Source organism: Suillus subaureus, assembly GCF_016647635.1.
Source record: "Suillus subaureus strain MN1 chromosome Unknown BJ212scaffold_32, whole genome shotgun sequence".
NCBI classification, from domain to species: domain Eukaryota; kingdom Fungi; phylum Basidiomycota; class Agaricomycetes; order Boletales; family Suillaceae; genus Suillus; species Suillus subaureus.
This window is the reverse complement of record NW_024538588.1, coordinates 356,839-372,892: the sequence shown is the minus strand read 5'-3', so window position 1 is coordinate 372,892 and position 16,054 is coordinate 356,839. Positions and strand designations below refer to the sequence as shown.

Sequence of the window (16,054 nt, the reverse complement as noted above, 5' to 3'; positions counted from 1 at the left end):
TGGTCCACGACGGGTTCGCTTTACGTCGTGCAATATCACAGCACGATCGACGTATAATTCACGCCGATTGTACGTCAAATAGTTTGTTATCTGACTTTGTGTTTCATTTCGGATCGAGTGCAGTGGTTCTTCGTCACGCATGCGTCTGGAATGTGTACGATTCGATTTGGGCGCTGATGAATTTATTATTCAGGCTTGCGCCGTCATTCCCCCGCCTATGTACGAAGTGTCGGTGTGATTTCATGGATACAAAGGAATACTTATCCCGGCATTCGACCGTCTTTATCATTAGGGAATACCATTCATTGTGTCCCTTTGAGGTATAGACGGTCGAACCGCCAGATGTGGTGATGCGGTTCGCGTCATCTACATGACCGAACACGTCATCCGGCCATGAATCGTCTGTCGATGCCAGTCAAGTTATGCAACCAATTATCTCTTTGTGGAATAAACGATGGTCATAAAGAAGTACTAGGCTGGGTCGAACCTGCCAGATGTCGTGTGATGCGGTTCATGTCACCGAAAACGTCACCCATACGGAAGGCCATGAACATCGAGCTATTATTGCAACGTCCATCAGTCAATCGAGTCTTCTTAAGGTATAGACTGTCCTCTCTGCCAGATATGGTGCGGTTTATGTCGTCTGCAGGACCGAAACCCTCATGCCGAACAGTGCTTGCCTCACGAGGCCTTGTCCCTGGTCGAGGCGAGCATGATAGATGACGTTAATCACTGCACATGTCGAATAACGTGCTGAGGTGTACGGCAACAGAACATGCACATCTCGACAGTACTAGTGCATGGCCGCCATCCAAAGCGTCCAACACCCCACGGAAATGATTGTTGAGTACTTGTGCGGTGCCGACGAGTCTCACGCTGCAACACCTTCTGGAGATCGAGTCCAGGCCAGACTCGGGGGTTCTTGTTACGACCTAGAAGCTGCGAGCTCCTTTGTCTGCGCTCTTTCCAAATGACTGCATCATGTAACTACCTGGAAAATCCCACCCTGATCAAGGTGGAACGTGATGGCTTCTGTGTTCTTTTCCCTTCAGACTCCCAGAATGACCGAGGAAGCCCTGCGCTATGTCAATTCCGTGCCTAGGATGACGAGAAATATGGCGCCTTGGTTGTGCGATGTAATATGAATCAACAATTTGATCAAGAAGCTGAGAAGCAAGCGCGAACAACAAGAGTTGAACAAGACATCGATATCGGACCTCCTCGAACTTCTGGATAAAATTTTTTGTTCAAGGTTCTAACTTTTCACACCAATCTGATCAACATTATGCAAAGCTTGAAATTTGATGTGTTCTATTGGGAAAATACAAATACAGTGCAGATGGGTTGTTCGTACGTCGTCCAGGAACAAACAAAGTACAAAAGTGTTACAACAACTATAGTCTTTGAACAACAATGGCAGAAGCAGCTCCACCCTAAACAAGACATCATTTGAGTAACCCGACAGCATGGATAATGACAAGTCACTTACCCCGTTGCAGATGCCTGCTGCACCGTACTCGCCAGATTTTAGGGCATGGACGAGGGACACCACAATGCGAGAGCCCGAGTTTCCGATCGCATGCCCAAGTGCAACAGCGCCACTGTTGAATCTCGTAAGCAAATACAATCCCTGAATGCAAAGTAGAAAAACTCACCCATCAATGTTGACCTTTGCAGGATCCAGTTGTAGGAGCTTTTCGGCGACGCGGACAACAACCGAGAAGGCCTCGTTGACCTCGAAACGTGCGATGTCATCGACGGTCAGGTTTGCTCTCCTAAGTGCTTCTGGGAGAGCAACGGCAGGAGCCATAGGGAAGTCAATGGGCTCAACACCCGCATCTGCATATGCTGCAGAAAACGATACATCAGACGACTGGTACAGCCACACAAGAAGTCGATCTTACAAATTACTTTGGCGAGCGGTTTTACGCCGAGCTCTTTTGCTTTCTCTGCTGACATCAATATCAGAGCAGAGGCGCCGTCATTAAGGTTTGAAGAGTTGGCAGCAGTAATGCAACCGCCTGGTTTAAAGGCTGACTTGAGGGATGGGACCTTCTCGAAGATGACTTTCTTGTACTCCTCATCTTCCTTGACCACGGTGTCGCCTTTCTTGCCCTTGATGGTGACAGGTGCTATCTCGGCACTGAAGGCACCCGCTTTCCATGCGCGATCAGCAGCGTTTGTACGACTCGATTGCGTGCTCATCGAGTGACTCTCGGGTGATTTCGTACTTCACTGCGACGGCCTCCGCACAGTTGCCCATGGCAAAGTTGTTGGAGACATCCCAGAGACCATCGGTTTCAACGGAGTCCTTGGTCTCGAATTTCCCGAACAAAGGGTTCGTACGGGGGAGTAGGAAACTAGATGACATATAAATCTTATGCAAAGTGGCGATTGGGACTGTAGCACTTACGGAGCATTGCTCATACTCTCCATACCACCAGCGGCAACTACGGTCTTGTAGCCAGATTCTATGCTCTGGGCAGCAAGCATGATCGACTTCATGCCGCTAGCACAGACTTTGTTGATAGTCGTAGCATCAGATGCGGACTTCATGCCGCCAGCGAGTGCTACTTGACGTGCGGGTGATTGACCAACACCAGCCTGGACAACATTGCCAAAGTAGAGCTCCTCAACTACAGAGGGATCAACGCTTGACTGCTCGAAAGCATGCTTGAGAGCCACAGCGCCAAGTTGGGGAGCAGTCAAAGTCTTGAGTGATCCATACAGAGATCCGACAGGTGTACGGGACGCAGCAACAATTACAGCTTCATGAGCAGGCTGTAAAGTTGTGAGTGATTAATATTGTTGTTTAGAATATAGGATTCCGATGGGAACATACCATTTTACAGGATGGACGATCAGGTAGTGATGGGAGATGAAAATTTGGAAATGGATGAAAAACGCGTTGCAAGTATCATGATCGTGCTGGCTTTATATGCCAGTGGGATCCGAAACAGATTATTCGGGATCGATGAAAAGTATACCCGATCGTACGACTTATCAAAGTGACCCGATTATCCGTGTGGCCTGAGGATGCACCGTGTGCACTGCTCTGTAGCTGGCACGTAGTGGATATATTTAAAATCACCAATTTCTTCCAAGCATTAATGGGGTAGTGGTAACCTGGGTCGTTGCCATCGACCCGCCGGGGGTTCGATTCCCTCTTAATGCATTGAGCATGCTGTTGTATTCGATGACGCTCTTTTTAGCCAGAATTTATGCTGTATTGTTCTAATTGTTAGACTAAGTCGGCCTCATCTCCAGGCGCAGCATGAACTCAATGATTCACTTGGTCGATGATGATAAGCAATGGCCCGTCAACATACTTGCCACACTGACGTGGCATGCGATCGCAACAAGTGAAACATAGAACTAACGGATGTGTTACTAATTTGCCGGTTTGACGTAACAACAACCGCCACACAGAGAAAACATGGATGAGGAAAGTAAAACATGGTCTACATGATCACACAACATGAATTTTGCTAGTGAGGCTGTTAGACCGAGCCACCCAGATATAGAGGACAGACGCTAACCTTCTTAGCTGTCTTGTAGAACATCTTGCTCTGCACGGATAGAGCATTCGACCGCTCCACAAGGTTATCCAACTTCTCTCCACGTTGAAGAACAGATTCGATGGTCTTGTGCTACAATACACCGCCACACCGATAAAACAACCAAGTGATGCTCACAATGAGGGGAGACTTACCAGAACAATCTTTGTCTCATCTAGCTCTTGTTGTACTCGCATAATTGTATCAGCTTGCCGAGGATCCTGGTACTTCTGAATATAGGTCTGGATCTCTGGAAATGATATTGATGCTGGATTTCCGAAGGCAGATTGAGGGACTTTGGCAGTGAAATCATCAAGTAGCTTTGTTAGAAGAGAGAACGCAGGTCGAACGGGGTATTCCTGGTCAGTGATAATGATAGCTGAGGAAGGAAGTGAGCTCGATATCTCCATTACATCCAAAACTTTGACTCACCTGCAAGCTGTTCGGCACCACCTCTGTTGTACACGTGTGCAGTGTAATTGTTCTCTTGTACGCTCTGGCGCTGGCCCTGAGGAGTTCTCTCCACGACTGTCTTGGTGAAGAACGTCAAAAACTCGCTGACGGAACCTCTCTGGTAGAACGAGAAACTGGAGACATCTGAAGCAGAGCTAAGAACTGAACAAGGACCTGAGGAGGATGCGAGAACAACTGAGAGTGAGAAGATCTTCATGGTTGTGAGAGGCACAAGTACTTTGACTGCGCCATCGATGTAAATGCGTGTCAGTCCGGCTCAGAGTCCGATTATGTACATATTATGTACATATCACCGGTGCCACTGTGAGTGAACCATACTGGTATTACTGCACTTACCATGCACCTGCTCCACAGAATTCAGCCAAAGAGGATGATATCGCTCGCTGCCGGGATCCCAAGAAGCCTCTTTCACATTCGTGTGCAGACTCGAGCATTCAATGCTCATCACGACATCTTTTCCTTGCGGTTGGCCAGTAGAAACTACCTGCGGACAAGAAAGTTTTTGCTCATGTTCTATGATACTGGCAGCGTACTGGTTATCTTTGGAATGTTCACTGCTGTTGTTCTGCTCGTATGGACTATGGTGTCATTATTGTCTTCCACTTTCCTACGAGTGACTGCTGCCAAATACTTCAACATCATTGTTGAAGAGAACTGTCGAAGTCGCGACTCGCGCAACGACATATTCTAAAGTCACACATGCTGTCAATCCAATTGTAAGTTAAATGCAATGCATATGCATTAATTACTTCCATTAACTTGCTTAAACAACTTGAGCACTCACTTTATTGCGTGTAGATACCTGGCTTGACCGTCCCACTAAAACACCTACCGCTGATTCTCCTCTCCCTTTGCATCAGTCAAACTGTGCATGAAAGTGGGCACGCTATCACCGCAGCAATGTATGTCTCTCCTCACATACAACATAATCCATTAGCTGCAGCTTTGTGTTTTTCCTAGTCATCGGATTCCTATGTTGGCGGCAGGAGCATCTATAACCTTCATGTTCCCCGCCGCATTCGTAACGTTACCTTCTGCAAGGGTAGAGGAATTGTCTTCACTAGATCGCTTACGGGTCATTACTTCAGGCTGTTTTCATAACCTGACGCTCTGGCTGATTCTACTGGCTGTGGCCTGGTCTGGTATCGGACAACGCATATTGTCAGTAGGTTACGAAGATGTTCTTACCCGAGGGTTAATCGTGACCCATGTTGAGGCAGTTAGTATGGTCCTAAGATGTTGCCCTCACTATCCTTGCTGAATCTCTGCAGGATTCCCCTCTGAGCATGCATCTTCCCGTTGGATCTTTCCTGACGACACTTGACGATCTTCCGTTGAACTCATCTCGTGATGCATGGTCTACCTATCTATCGGAACTTACTCCAGCTGTCTACAAGCAGGGGTGGTGTGTGGATACGCCGCGACTTAGTGGTGAGCATAGTACCTGCGTCATCCTGCCTGACTTAGTGCCTGCTCAGATGATCACCAATGTTGCGTGCATACTAATAATAGTGCATCATCGTCATCCTGTTTTGTGTCATTTGAAAGTGCGATGGAGGAGTATTGTACCGATCCGGTAGCCGTACTGTCAAAAATACAAAACCGATGCGACTCCTCAACATCGTGTCTGGATTCGCAGTCATGCCTCAAACCGAGGGGAGACCGAGAAATCTTACGGATTACGGTGAATGACGAAGGGGCAGGGACTGAAAACGAGCGCATCGTGCTTTGGAGTGGCCCCAGGTACGAGGTTTGGGAGCAAGGTAAGATACACGGATTCAAGCATGTGTGGTGGTTGATATTCACTTTTATCAGTTCAAACAACCCAACTCGCACCGCGTTTCGCCGTTGTACCACTAGGACTGCCCCTCGTATTCGCAGATTTCTTCCAGTACGTCCCTTAGACTAACCACTACCGTGTGGCTGACTTTGGGCAGGTATCTGAAGCTCACAAATCTTTCATTATATCTTCTCAACTCGCTACCTCTGCCCGCATTGGATGGATCTCAATTGCTAATAATTTTACTGGAAATGGTCTTCACTGGATGGTTTCATACTCCCTCAACCATCCTCGACATCGAGGCACTGAGAACCCGTGGAGGCCGTCCGCGTGAAAGGAGAGTACAGCGGACACTTCGAACCTTCGTAACGATCGGTACATGCACGCTTTTAGGGTTGTGCGTCATGCTTGGTATTATAGAATGGATGATTGTATGAATCAAAGGCTGTATAAGTCAAGCAAGGTGAAAGCTAACTGTCTTTGTTCATAATAAGACAAGTACATGTGACCTGCATGCATATTCATCATAGGTCGGTGGACCGTGGTGCATAAGTCGATCGGTGCCCCTCCATTCCGACGCACGCATCATACTAAAGTGTGAGATGAAAGAAGGGTTTCACTTCTTCTTCGGTGTTGCGCCGAGTTCTACCACATTCAAGCCTGCGCACATACGTCAGGCAATGAAACGCACTAGAAGACTGATCTGATCACGCACCTGGGGGCAAGCTCTGCTTCAGCTTTTCAGCCTTCTCTGGGTCGTCCACAGAAAGAGTGTACAAGTATCGTGAACACCGCACTTTGAATTTAGTCTGGACCTTCCCAGCTGCTGATTTTGCGGCAATTTTTTTGATACGGGCCTCTGGATGGATAATACAATACGTGAAATTTCGTTCAAGATCAGTGCACGTGAAGTCAGCGTGTTGTTGAAATACATCAACAGTATGAACGCACGGGAAGCATCCTTCCGCCGCGCGATCTCGATGAACTGCTTGATGTCTCGGATTTCCTTGGGCTAACATAGACATAAGCAATGAGACCAAGAGAGCCAAATGGCCAGCGGACGTGAGCGCACCATGACGGAGTACTGAGTCTTGAGGTCTTGCTTACCATATCTAATGATTTCCAGCTACCTTGGTGGAACACGGTGGCTGAACCTTATTTTGATAGCTATTCGCAAGTTCCCGAGAGTATACCAGATCGTCCCGGCCCGGGACGAAAGCATTGTCAATATTGATGTTTTCGGTTGCAGAGCATCAGGTTCAGCTGAGCCCTCAGCTGATACACGTTATACACAGGCAGTATGTGAAGTTGATTATGTCTATACGATACATATGTGGATGGTGTTGAAATGATATACACAGACTTGAAGTATCTCAGATGTGACTATGTCATAAATCAATGATGAACAATTGAACACTATGGAGCCGCCTTGCGAGGAGATCCAGAGCCTGCAAGGGTAGAGCCTCCATCACTAACGACTGACATCGGTCGATTAAGGCGGGCGCGCAGTCGTTCAACTTCATGTTGCAGGCTAGAAAGTGACACGTAAATATCTCACTCTAATTTGTCAAGACCTTCGGATTAAACTTACTTCAGCACTGCCTGCTTGGAGTCCACGACCTCTCGCTCTAGGCGACGTTTAACGCGCTCAAGTTCACTCTCACTTGATTGCTATTGATGTGAAGTGGAATTAGCCAAGCAACTGGATGATTAATGAAGAGGTAAGACTGACAACTTTGTCCAGTGTCTGTCGGAGCGAAACTATTTGACCCTCGGATATTTTTCGCTCCTCTTCCAACTTGACATGGTGCCTTTCACTTTCAGCTAACTGCAGTTGCATGTCGCGAACTGCCTTGTCAGAGCTATGCAGTCGGTTGGAGTCGACTTTCTCGCTTGATGCTTGCTTGAGTTGAGTGGTGAGTTCATCGATACGGTTCTGCAGCTGCTTGACAGCGGAGGATGGGTGAGGAGAGTTTACATATGACTTCGTTTCGAGGTCAACCACGCGGACGTTTAGGTCTTTGACCTGCTTCTCTAGCTGTGCCTGTAGGACAGAGTGAGCACGCTGGAGATCATATTTCAGGTACTTACATTCACTCTATCCAGTTCAGTATTCTCGACACGAATCCGGTCAAGTTCCAGCTGGCTTTCGTTGGCGTGCGCCTCAGCTCTCTTCAGGCGGTCAAAGGCCATAGCTACACGATCTTCTTGTTCCTCCAGAGATCGCTCAAGATCTTGTTTCTTCAGCTGTAGCTTCTGCAGTTCTCGATCTGAAGTCATTTTCGTTGCATCGACATGGTCAAGCTTGATGCCTTCAAGTTCCGCCTGCAAAGAGCGGCGTGCCTTTTGTAGCATTGCCCTGTCCGCCTCAGCATCGTTGAGAACGCTTCGAAGTTCTCGAACTTGCGAGTGAAGTGATACGATCTGCGCTTGCTGGTCGGATTGAGCTGTAGTCGATGATTCAAAGGCTTTAGTTAGATCGGCAATCTTCGTTTCCATCCGGTCTTTCTCCCTGTTCCATGCGCCTCCATTGTAGACCTCGTCATCGAATCTTAGCTGCAGCTCGTCGTAGTCGGAATGTATTTTGCGGTTATCTTCTCGTAGCCTCGTCATCGCATCTCGCTGCGCTTGCATTTCTAGGATGAATACGGTTCGGTGAAGTACATTCAAAGCTTCCTAGTTACGCACCTTCGCTCAACTGTGCTAGTTCAGCTGGAGCTTTCATTAGAAAGGATATTTTACCAAAGCTGTCACCAACCTTGATATTTCTTTCGCGTCTGGTCGCTGGCGAAATCACGTTCTGCGAGGTCCTTCTGATGCTGCTGACATTCATCTTGCAGTTGTTGTACTAAACGATGCCTGTGAATGCCTAACTCAGAAGATTCTCTATCTTCGGCCTCGATCTGAACCTCCAATTCACGGAGTCTCCGCTGAGTGTCTTGGAAACGCTCTTCCAGTGTCCTCTTTTCTGCCACCAAATCGTTATGAGTCTTTTCTAAATCAGTGAGGGCGCGTCGAACTATCTTGGCGATCAGTATTGTTCAGGGCGGAGGAGTCTAAAGTTTACCAGAAGATTCAGCACGTTCCTTTGCTTCTGCGCTGGCAAGTGCTTTGTAAGCAGCCCTTTCAGAGGCCCTACGCTCTGCCTGGTCCACCCCACCTCCCCTGGCAAAATCTTCCACTTCCCGGGTGAGGCTTGCCTTGGCTTTCTCCAAAGACCGAATGTAGACGGCGTCCTTCTGCAGCTGCTCTTGCGCTTCCCTCAGTTGCTGATCGGTTACTTTCTTGGCCTTCTCCAGAACATAAACGTGTTCGACAATCGTCTTATCTTGTTTGTTCTCCATTTGCTTGAGCTCCCACTCCCGATTTTTGAGATCAGTGATTGCATTGTTGAGGTCATGGTCGTACTTCGCAATGCGTTCCTGGTACTCCTTTCTCTGAGTTAACGTGACGTGTTGAAGGTTCTTGCACTTGGTTGATTCTGATTCTAATTGTTTCTTCAAGGTTTCCAACTGGCGTTCGCTAGTGTGAGCATCTCTTTCCATCTGCAAAACCGCATCCTCGATCTCATTATATTTGGTCTGAGCAGCGTGGAGTTGTCGTTCCAGGATCTAATAAAGTAGAAGTAAGATTCATCCTGTCCAACAAATGCAAATAATTGTCTAATCACCTCTTTCTCCCTCGATGTCTCCGCTAACCGACCATCCGACTCAATCTGACGGGATCGCAATGCCTGCAGTTCTGATTCGACCACTCTTTTGGCTTTTTCCAGATCCACGACCATTGCCTCGGCCTTCGACGTCCGTTCCTTCAAGCCTCGCTCGCGCTCCAAAAGAGAGCTGTGAGCTGAATCCAACTGCTTGTGCTGACGGCGCATCTCGTCTAGCTCGGTACCAAGCTTGCTTTCCTTGTCGAAAGCGTTTTCCCGTAGCACGCTGAGTTCCGTGTGCAACTGGGAAGATTGACGGCGGAGCTCGGCAAGTTCTTCCTCTTTGCTTTTCTCGACTTGGAGTCGGCGGGCGTCTTCGGAGGTCTTGGTCTCCATGATTGCGCGGAGCTCGTCCAGCTCGCCTTGAAGTTTTATCTTAGCGGAAACTGCACGATCTACATCGGTCCTAGAAGCATGGATGTCTGCTCGCTGTCTGTCAGATGTAGCGTGGAGTTCGACGATCTCCTTTTGCAGTCGAGAACGCTCGTCTGCAGATGCGGTGATGGTAGAAAGCAGCTGCGAATTTTGGTCCTCTTTATTCTGGACCATAGCAGAATACTCAGCGGATGTACGAGCCATCTCTGTTAGCTGCTGTTTGAGGTAACTCGAGCTTCTTTCCAGTTGGTCGACCTTGCTGCCGAGCGACTCTCTGCGCGAAACATCAGACCAAATGTTACAGTAAGCTTGGAGGCTCACTTAGATCGAATTTCCACACCGAGCTTGGCTTGCAAGTCGCTCACTAAAACCTCAGAACGCTCCTTGACACGCGCTAAATCTTCATCGCGCTGCGAAACAAGGGCTCTGAGGTCTTCATTGGCTTTTTGTAGAGCTTGGTGTTCCTGTTGCAGCTGAACCATGCTGCTCTCCTGCGTTAATACAATGTCCGAAAGCTCCGCCTCTTTAGCTCGCCATTCATTTTGTTGACCTTCCATGCGGACAAGATGCTCCGCAGCCTGGTCGAATGCAACGCGCAAAGTTTCATGTTTCTCATCGGCGTCCTTCTGAAGATGTAGGGCACGGTCCAGTTGCGAATCGAGGACGTCGAGGTCGGCGTGTAAGGCAACGATTTCTTCTTCGAGTTCTGCTTCCCTCTTTTTGCTTCTGTCTAACATGGCATCTTTGTCGAGGGCAAGCGCACGCTCTGCTTCCAACTCGTCGATGATCTTTCGTTTCTCCGCCTGAAGAGTCATCTTCACGTTCTCTAGGCTTTCCCGTTCCCGTTGATCGCGCTCCGCTCTCTCCTTCGCAAGTTGCAGCTCGATGTCTTTCCTTCTGAGCTCCTCATCGTTTCGTGTCGCGGCGAGTAACGGACGGACCTGTTTAAAATGATCAAAAAGTTACTTCGAGATAGACAAGAGCCACCTTACTTTCGTGTATAGTTGCCACCATGGCCAATCTCGCAACTCCCCGTACACGCGAGCATTACGTTGGATCGTCCGTATCGCCACTGCGCGATTGAGAACCTTCTTCATCTGTCTGCGTGCGGAGAACTTCCTAGCAACAGCCTGTAGTCTCGAAAAGACGTCGAATAGAAGGGCATCCCGCCGCTCCTCGAGATCGGCGAGGACTCCCGCCTTGAAGAATATCTTGGACGTTCCCACACGAAACAACTCGGTATCGAGATCCAAAGCTTCCACAATACGGATGCACGCTTTGCGACCATCCATGTATCCACGAGGAATAACGCCTGGAGTCATGATCTCGTAGCGCTGGCGAAACTCGACGAACGGAAGCCGATTGGGATAACCAAGACGCGCTATGCGAATGCCCTCCAAAACACCGTTGCAACGTAATTGATCGAGAACGAGAGGCACGTCCACCCTTCCAGGTTTCTTGTTGACGTTTGGCACGATGCAACGCACGAAGTGTGGTTGTGTCGCCTGTAACTGAGCCATGAGAAGCGCTAATTGCTCCTTGTGCCGTTGCCCGACTGTTCTAAACGCCCCTCTCTTGATGGGGCGCCTTTTCCCTGCGGAGAACCCAGCACTGGAAGATGGGGGCATGTCGGCGAAGACGCCAGCAAAATCTTGGAAGAGCGAAGCCACGTAAGGTTCTGACGATGATGCCAGTACACGTGTGAGATTATCGTTGAGGGGATCCTTATTCTTCTCTAACCACCCGTCGGTGCGATACTCGACTTTGCCTGCGTAGTGCGTGATGATGAAGCCTTGTTCAAACTTCGGTAGGGTGTATTTCGTCCGACCTGGATGAGGTTGCTCTGTTGCGCGCAGATCTCCGCTCCAGATCGAATGTACTTTCTCCGTGAACGTGAGATCGGTGGCTTTGGGCATGATACACTCCTCGTCTAAGCAACTGAGGATGCCAATGGCGTTCCCACTACTCTCGATGAGGTCTATGGTCGGCTGCAAGTCCAGCTTGAAGTTCACGTAATCCCATTCTATGCCTTCCCTGGAATACTCCTCCTGCTCGAGGACGAACATATGGTGATTGAAAAACTGCTGCAGTTTCTCGTTGGTATAGTTGATGAGCAATTGCTCGTACGTATTAATTTCGAAGATCTCGAAGCCAGCGATGTCGAGAACACCGATGAACGTCGACTTAGAGGACGGACGATCTAGCGCACGGTTGATGCGCTCGACCAGCGCACTGAAGGACTTCTCGTACAACGACTTGCTCAAGGATGCGAGTTCGTCAAGAGACTGTTGCCCCGTCCTCGCTTGTGTGACCCACTCACGTCCAGCGAGAACCCTGGGTCGTAAGATAGCTCTCGTGAACTCTGCGATGGGAATACCGAGCAAATGGCAGACACGCTCAGCTTGGGAAGGATCTGGCATAAACGCATCGTCCGACTTCGTAGAACGGATGTCGATGTTGCCAATATGAAGAATTGCCGCGACGATGCGGAAAAGGTCGAACTGTTCTGCGACCGTAAAGCCAACAATATCAAGAGCATTCTGGGAGCATGTTATTCGGATATCGAAGACTTCGCATTCACGAAACGTACTATCAGAGCGTCCCAATCTTCGCGATCGTTGACGCCATCGACCTCTCGCCTGCTTCTGTTGAGAAATTCATATTCGTCCAGAGGTCGATCCAGCAGAAGAGTATCTGTAGAAGCACAAATATCAAAACAAGTGGGGAGAGGATGCGTTAAAGACTTGCCCTTTAATGATCCACCACTCGATAGTAACTGGTAAAATACGTGGAAGTTGCGCTCCGCAGCACTGCGAACCACTACTCGACTCTTCTCCAGCAGGTACCAGTCAATGTTCGCCCCAGATATACTCCCGTCCAGAGAAAAACTAATCCTAATAAACTTCCCGAATCTACTTGAGTTGTTATTCCGCTGAGTTTGCGCGTTACCAAACGCCTCAAGGATGGGATTCGCTTGGAGAATCTGTCGCTCGAGCAAGCCTAGGCGACCCTTGGCGCCTCCAGTGCTGTTAGACGTAACATGAGTCGCTTTTGCATGGAAAGAGCCTCTTCTTGGCAAACCCGAAGGTGGGGATGCGGGGAACGAGGATGCCATGGAGGCAGAATGTGAATGTGAAGGATGGCGCGGGTGCGCATCAGTCGCTATGGCAGACAGGTATTGTATAACTTTCTTCGTGCTTTCGGTCTTTCCTGCACCAGATTCTCCTCTGTGGGCGGCGAATCAGTTGCATGATTCACCGAAATGTAGGGATAGCAGACGTTATAAGAATGCTCTGATTTTCGCGCTCCTCTCCCATGTTAACCCATGCGCGCTCGGCAACCGCGAAGATATGAGGAGGGTTCTCATCCCGTCGTTTACTGCGATACTGAGATATAATTGCGTCTGTGTACAGCGGCAGGTTCTGGTAAGGGTTTATAGCGACCAAGAATAAGCCAGAGTATGTCTACTCGGAGTGTTTCAGTAGGTGTACCAAGTAGGATGATCGTGAATGTGCGCAAGAAATCGCCGACAGAAGAGGACTCACATAGATAGCTCCGGATCCATACCTTAGACGGAGATTATGCACGACGCTCGCCTCGTTTAAAAATGTGAGATCCGCGATGTCTTCCACACGATCGAACTTGGGAGGGTTCATCTTGGAGAGTGCATACAAAGGAACTCGACGAATCTAACGCGTTTCGCGTCAGTAATTGGCACATTACGAAGGAAATTAAGATAAAGGTACCTCTCCCCCGGAGGACATAATAATTTCCGCAGTCTCATCATCTTCTTGGTGTACCCAGCCAGCGAGATAACCATCTTTCTCGTCTGGTACCCAAACCCATTTCTTTTCATTAAACTCAGCCTGTAGCGCAGCAGCGCGCGTGGCTTCTGTACTCTGAGAGGGACGAGGAGCTGGCATGAGCAGTGGTATGGGCCACTGAAACTGAGTTCGGCTTGTAAGCTGTCTTGGGATGATTGAATAACTTCGCCGGGATATCCAGGTATAAGGTGGTGTCTAAATGTGTTGTCAATCTCGGAGTGATGGTCGTGAATAGGAAGCAGAGCAAGTTATCTAAGAGAGCGTTGAAATACCTCACACAACTGGGTATGCTCGCGATCGCGAACAGGTTATGGATACACAGACCGTGACAGTAACTGTACGTTGCAGCGGAATGATCACTTGAACCAGTGTTCCTAATTAGGTAAGTACTTAACGGTCGCTTTACAAGTTTCTCACCGTGACATGAGTGTCAGCATGACATTCATCGTTTCACGAGTTTCTTCGAAGTAAAATCGATATACATGTATTTCCAGCTCCTCGATCTCGCATATCAAGATACTTGGTCGTTCCATTAAAATTGATGTTGTAGAAGAGTCACCCGACCTCCACCATATTTGCACCTAAAGTGACATGACGCCTGTATTATAACTTTGATACCACCTGAGGGGTAGTGTTGAATGTTCTCATGTACTAACACTAAACGAATGGTTTGAGTTGATCATCAGTCCCTGTTCTAACTTTATAGAAATGGATCGGTGATGCATGACCTTTAATATTATGGTATTCTCCAAGGAACCTCATGAACGAGGTATGAAGATATTGGTAGCATGAGGGCCTATGATGATCCCAAAGCACATTCCGAGGACGACTTTCTTGATATAAAGCTGGGGAAGGTATAGACCATCGGATAAGGGTTTACGGCAGGTGGGATATCTATCACACCTTTTTTCAGTAGGAGGGATACCATCGAGCTCAACTATGGTCAGTGTGTTGCGAATGCAATGAGCAATGATGGTGTAGAGCAAACTAGATGGTAGTGGTTGACAAGTGGTTGAACTGAACATACAGTTGGCAGGGCTTAAGATGAAGATAAAACGGACCGACACTACAAAACCACCAAGATAGATATACCGTACGCCAATCCTGGTGCGGACACCTGAAAAAGAGTTTGTAATAAGCCCACTGCCAGACATGAGCTTGAAACCAGGAAGTATGAACCTTAGGCTTCAGTCCCAGCAAGTAGGCGGCCCCCACTGTATGGGTCCGGGTGTTGTTCGAATTCGTGGTCAAAACTTTGAAGTGGTCGAATAGTTAGGCACTATGACTCTGATATGGAAATGAAGTTGAGGGCAAAGGGCGTCATGCCGGTGGGGCGGAAAATTGAAGACTCACATGTTTCAAATATCAAGCGCAGTGCACGATTGTTTTAAGACGGGACAACCCCATGACTTCCCATGTGTCAGTGTCCACTGTCCTTGAAATCGGCTGGCTGGCCGGGCTCAATACTACCATTAGTAGCTCGTATCCTTCTGTGAGCCTACGTACGATACCAGTACAGCTGGATAAGCATCCGTGTACTGAGACACCATCAAGGTACACTGAAGAGTTAGCCGCCTCTGTTCTCCAAACATTTGCTGTACATCTCAAGTGTCCTGTCATCCATGAAGAGAAGCAATGTCTTTTATTGTGCAATGATGTGGCAATCTGTGGCAGTCATCTTATATTCTCCATCAGGTTGCTTTACTGAACTAATAAAAATGTGCTAAAAGGCTGTCCAACACGCCCGATCAGTCATAATGCTTGTAAGTGAAACTCGGAAGAAACCACCCCCTTGTCTCCAGGAATGCGGGGAAGATAATTGAAAATGAGCCTAAAGTTCGCCTAAGGTGAGACATCCATATTATCCCCACGTGCGTACCCGAGATCTGAGCGGTTATGTGAGCCTGCCATTCAAATGCTAGTGAGTTGAACTGTTGCATCGTATGTTTTCCGGACGATGTCGCAGGTCAACCTGCCAGCACTTGTAATGGATATGCCATCTTATCAGGTGTGACCAGATGGTTGGATCTGTGTAGAAGCACATGCATTTGACATGTTTTGTCAAATCAGCTTGTAAGGACAAGTAAAACACTCACTGCCGGTGTGTATCTTCGCTCGTATGATGTGGTACTACCCATGAGTCTGGGGGACCCACATCCCACGTCCATACAGAGCCCCGCGGTGTCTCATACGCAGCACAATCGACGAGGGTGCTGTCATCATCGTGGAAGGTGTGGCAAAACATGTCTGTGTTTCAAAAAAGGACACAGAAGAGGGCGTGACAGTGCACAGTGACACAATAGAGCTGGGCAGTCAGGGTGATGAGTGAGCGTGT

General features: G+C 48.4%; 6 protein-coding genes and 1 non-coding gene across 7 annotated transcripts; 2 read left to right on the top strand and 5 right to left on the bottom strand.

The window, feature by feature from the left end:
- Window positions 1-1,394: 1,394 nt before the first annotated feature.
- BJ212DRAFT_1448671 (Thiolase, N-terminal domain-containing protein) lies at window positions 1,395-2,921 on the bottom strand (the record flags this gene model as incomplete). Its single annotated transcript, XM_041338576.1, has 7 exons — window positions 1,395-1,433; window positions 1,490-1,601; window positions 1,656-1,873; window positions 1,912-2,143; window positions 2,187-2,360; window positions 2,414-2,768; window positions 2,906-2,921. 7 exons carry the CDS (start codon window positions 2,919-2,921, stop codon window positions 1,395-1,397), a joined length of 1,146 nt encoding a protein of 381 aa, XP_041189539.1.
- Window positions 2,922-3,104: 183 nt separating this feature from the next.
- On the top strand, window positions 3,105-3,175 carry BJ212DRAFT_t103. Its single transcript has one exon. It is a non-coding gene; the product is annotated as a tRNA-Gly (tRNA).
- A 35-nt stretch (window positions 3,176-3,210) lies between these two features.
- On the bottom strand, window positions 3,211-4,267 carry BJ212DRAFT_1377855 (snare protein YKT6). Its single transcript, XM_041336534.1, has 4 exons — window positions 3,990-4,267; window positions 3,713-3,936; window positions 3,540-3,650; window positions 3,211-3,488 (listed from the first exon to the last, which is right to left on the bottom strand). The coding sequence occupies exons 1-4, from the start codon at window positions 4,225-4,227 to the stop codon at window positions 3,462-3,464; spliced, it is 600 nt and encodes a 199-aa protein (XP_041189538.1). The 5' UTR covers window positions 4,228-4,267; the 3' UTR covers window positions 3,211-3,461.
- A 101-nt stretch (window positions 4,268-4,368) lies between these two features.
- BJ212DRAFT_1589654 (uncharacterized protein) lies at window positions 4,369-6,240 on the top strand (the record flags this gene model as incomplete). Its single annotated transcript, XM_041342466.1, has 8 exons — window positions 4,369-4,614; window positions 4,682-4,747; window positions 4,830-4,933; window positions 4,992-5,250; window positions 5,303-5,462; window positions 5,510-5,794; window positions 5,847-5,922; window positions 5,969-6,240. Coding segments are annotated over 8 exons (1,467 nt in total), but the record flags the coding sequence as incomplete, so codon positions are not given.
- On the bottom strand, window positions 6,241-6,908 carry BJ212DRAFT_1377850 (ribosomal protein L38e). The gene is made up of 4 exons (XM_041336533.1): window positions 6,884-6,908; window positions 6,763-6,823; window positions 6,527-6,670; window positions 6,241-6,471 (listed from the first exon to the last, which is right to left on the bottom strand). Exons 1-4 carry the CDS (start codon window positions 6,884-6,886, stop codon window positions 6,428-6,430), a joined length of 252 nt encoding a protein of 83 aa, XP_041189536.1. The 5' UTR covers window positions 6,887-6,908; the 3' UTR covers window positions 6,241-6,427.
- An 862-nt stretch (window positions 6,909-7,770) lies between these two features.
- BJ212DRAFT_586586 (uncharacterized protein) lies at window positions 7,771-9,001 on the bottom strand. The gene is made up of 3 exons (XM_041343584.1): window positions 8,879-9,001; window positions 8,500-8,830; window positions 7,771-8,447 (listed from the first exon to the last, which is right to left on the bottom strand). The coding sequence occupies exons 2-3, from the start codon at window positions 8,642-8,644 to the stop codon at window positions 7,891-7,893; spliced, it is 702 nt and encodes a 233-aa protein (XP_041189535.1). The 5' UTR covers window positions 8,645-8,830; window positions 8,879-9,001; the 3' UTR covers window positions 7,771-7,890.
- Window positions 9,002-10,168: 1,167 nt separating this feature from the next.
- BJ212DRAFT_586590 (P-loop containing nucleoside triphosphate hydrolase protein) lies at window positions 10,169-14,080 on the bottom strand. Its single transcript, XM_041343585.1, has 7 exons — window positions 13,642-14,080; window positions 13,441-13,584; window positions 13,175-13,359; window positions 12,644-13,122; window positions 12,486-12,589; window positions 10,888-12,435; window positions 10,169-10,836 (listed from the first exon to the last, which is right to left on the bottom strand). Exons 1-7 carry the CDS (start codon window positions 13,816-13,818, stop codon window positions 10,213-10,215), a joined length of 3,261 nt encoding a protein of 1,086 aa, XP_041189534.1. The 5' UTR covers window positions 13,819-14,080; the 3' UTR covers window positions 10,169-10,212.
- Window positions 14,081-16,054: the final 1,974 nt, after the last annotated feature.

Bases quoted from the DNA above. Each gene is read 5' to 3' on its own strand.
- BJ212DRAFT_1377855 (XM_041336534.1), bottom strand. From the start codon at position 4,227: ATGAAGATCTTCTCACTCTCAGTTGTTCTCGCATCCTCCTCAGGTCCT. The intron at 3,651-3,712 runs GTAAGTCTCCCC...GGTGTATTGTAG, and splicing joins ATGAGACAAAGATTGTTCTG to CACAAGACCATCGAATCTGT. The intron at 3,489-3,539 runs GTTAGCGTCTGT...CAGCCTCACTAG, and splicing joins TCTACAAGACAGCTAAGAAG to CAAAATTCATGTTGTGTGAT.
- BJ212DRAFT_1377850 (XM_041336533.1), bottom strand. The intron at 6,671-6,762 runs GTGCGTTCATAC...TTATCCATCCAG, and splicing joins GCGGCGGAAGGATGCTTCCC to AGGCCCGTATCAAAAAAATT. The intron at 6,472-6,526 runs GTGCGTGATCAG...GTATGTGCGCAG, and splicing joins GAAGCAGAGCTTGCCCCCAG to GCTTGAATGTGGTAGAACTC.
- BJ212DRAFT_586586 (XM_041343584.1), bottom strand. From the start codon at position 8,644: ATGAATGTCAGCAGCATCAGAAGGACCTCGCAGAACGTGATTTCGCCA. The intron at 8,448-8,499 runs GTGCGTAACTAG...TATTCATCCTAG, and splicing joins ACTAGCACAGTTGAGCGAAG to AAATGCAAGCGCAGCGAGAT.
- BJ212DRAFT_586590 (XM_041343585.1), bottom strand. From the start codon at position 13,818: ATGCCAGCTCCTCGTCCCTCTCAGAGTACAGAAGCCACGCGCGCTGCT. The intron at 12,436-12,485 runs GTACGTTTCGTG...ACATGCTCCCAG, and splicing joins AAGATTGGGACGCTCTGATA to AATGCTCTTGATATTGTTGG. The intron at 10,837-10,887 runs GTAAGGTGGCTC...CATTTTAAACAG, and splicing joins GGTGGCAACTATACACGAAA to GTCCGTCCGTTACTCGCCGC.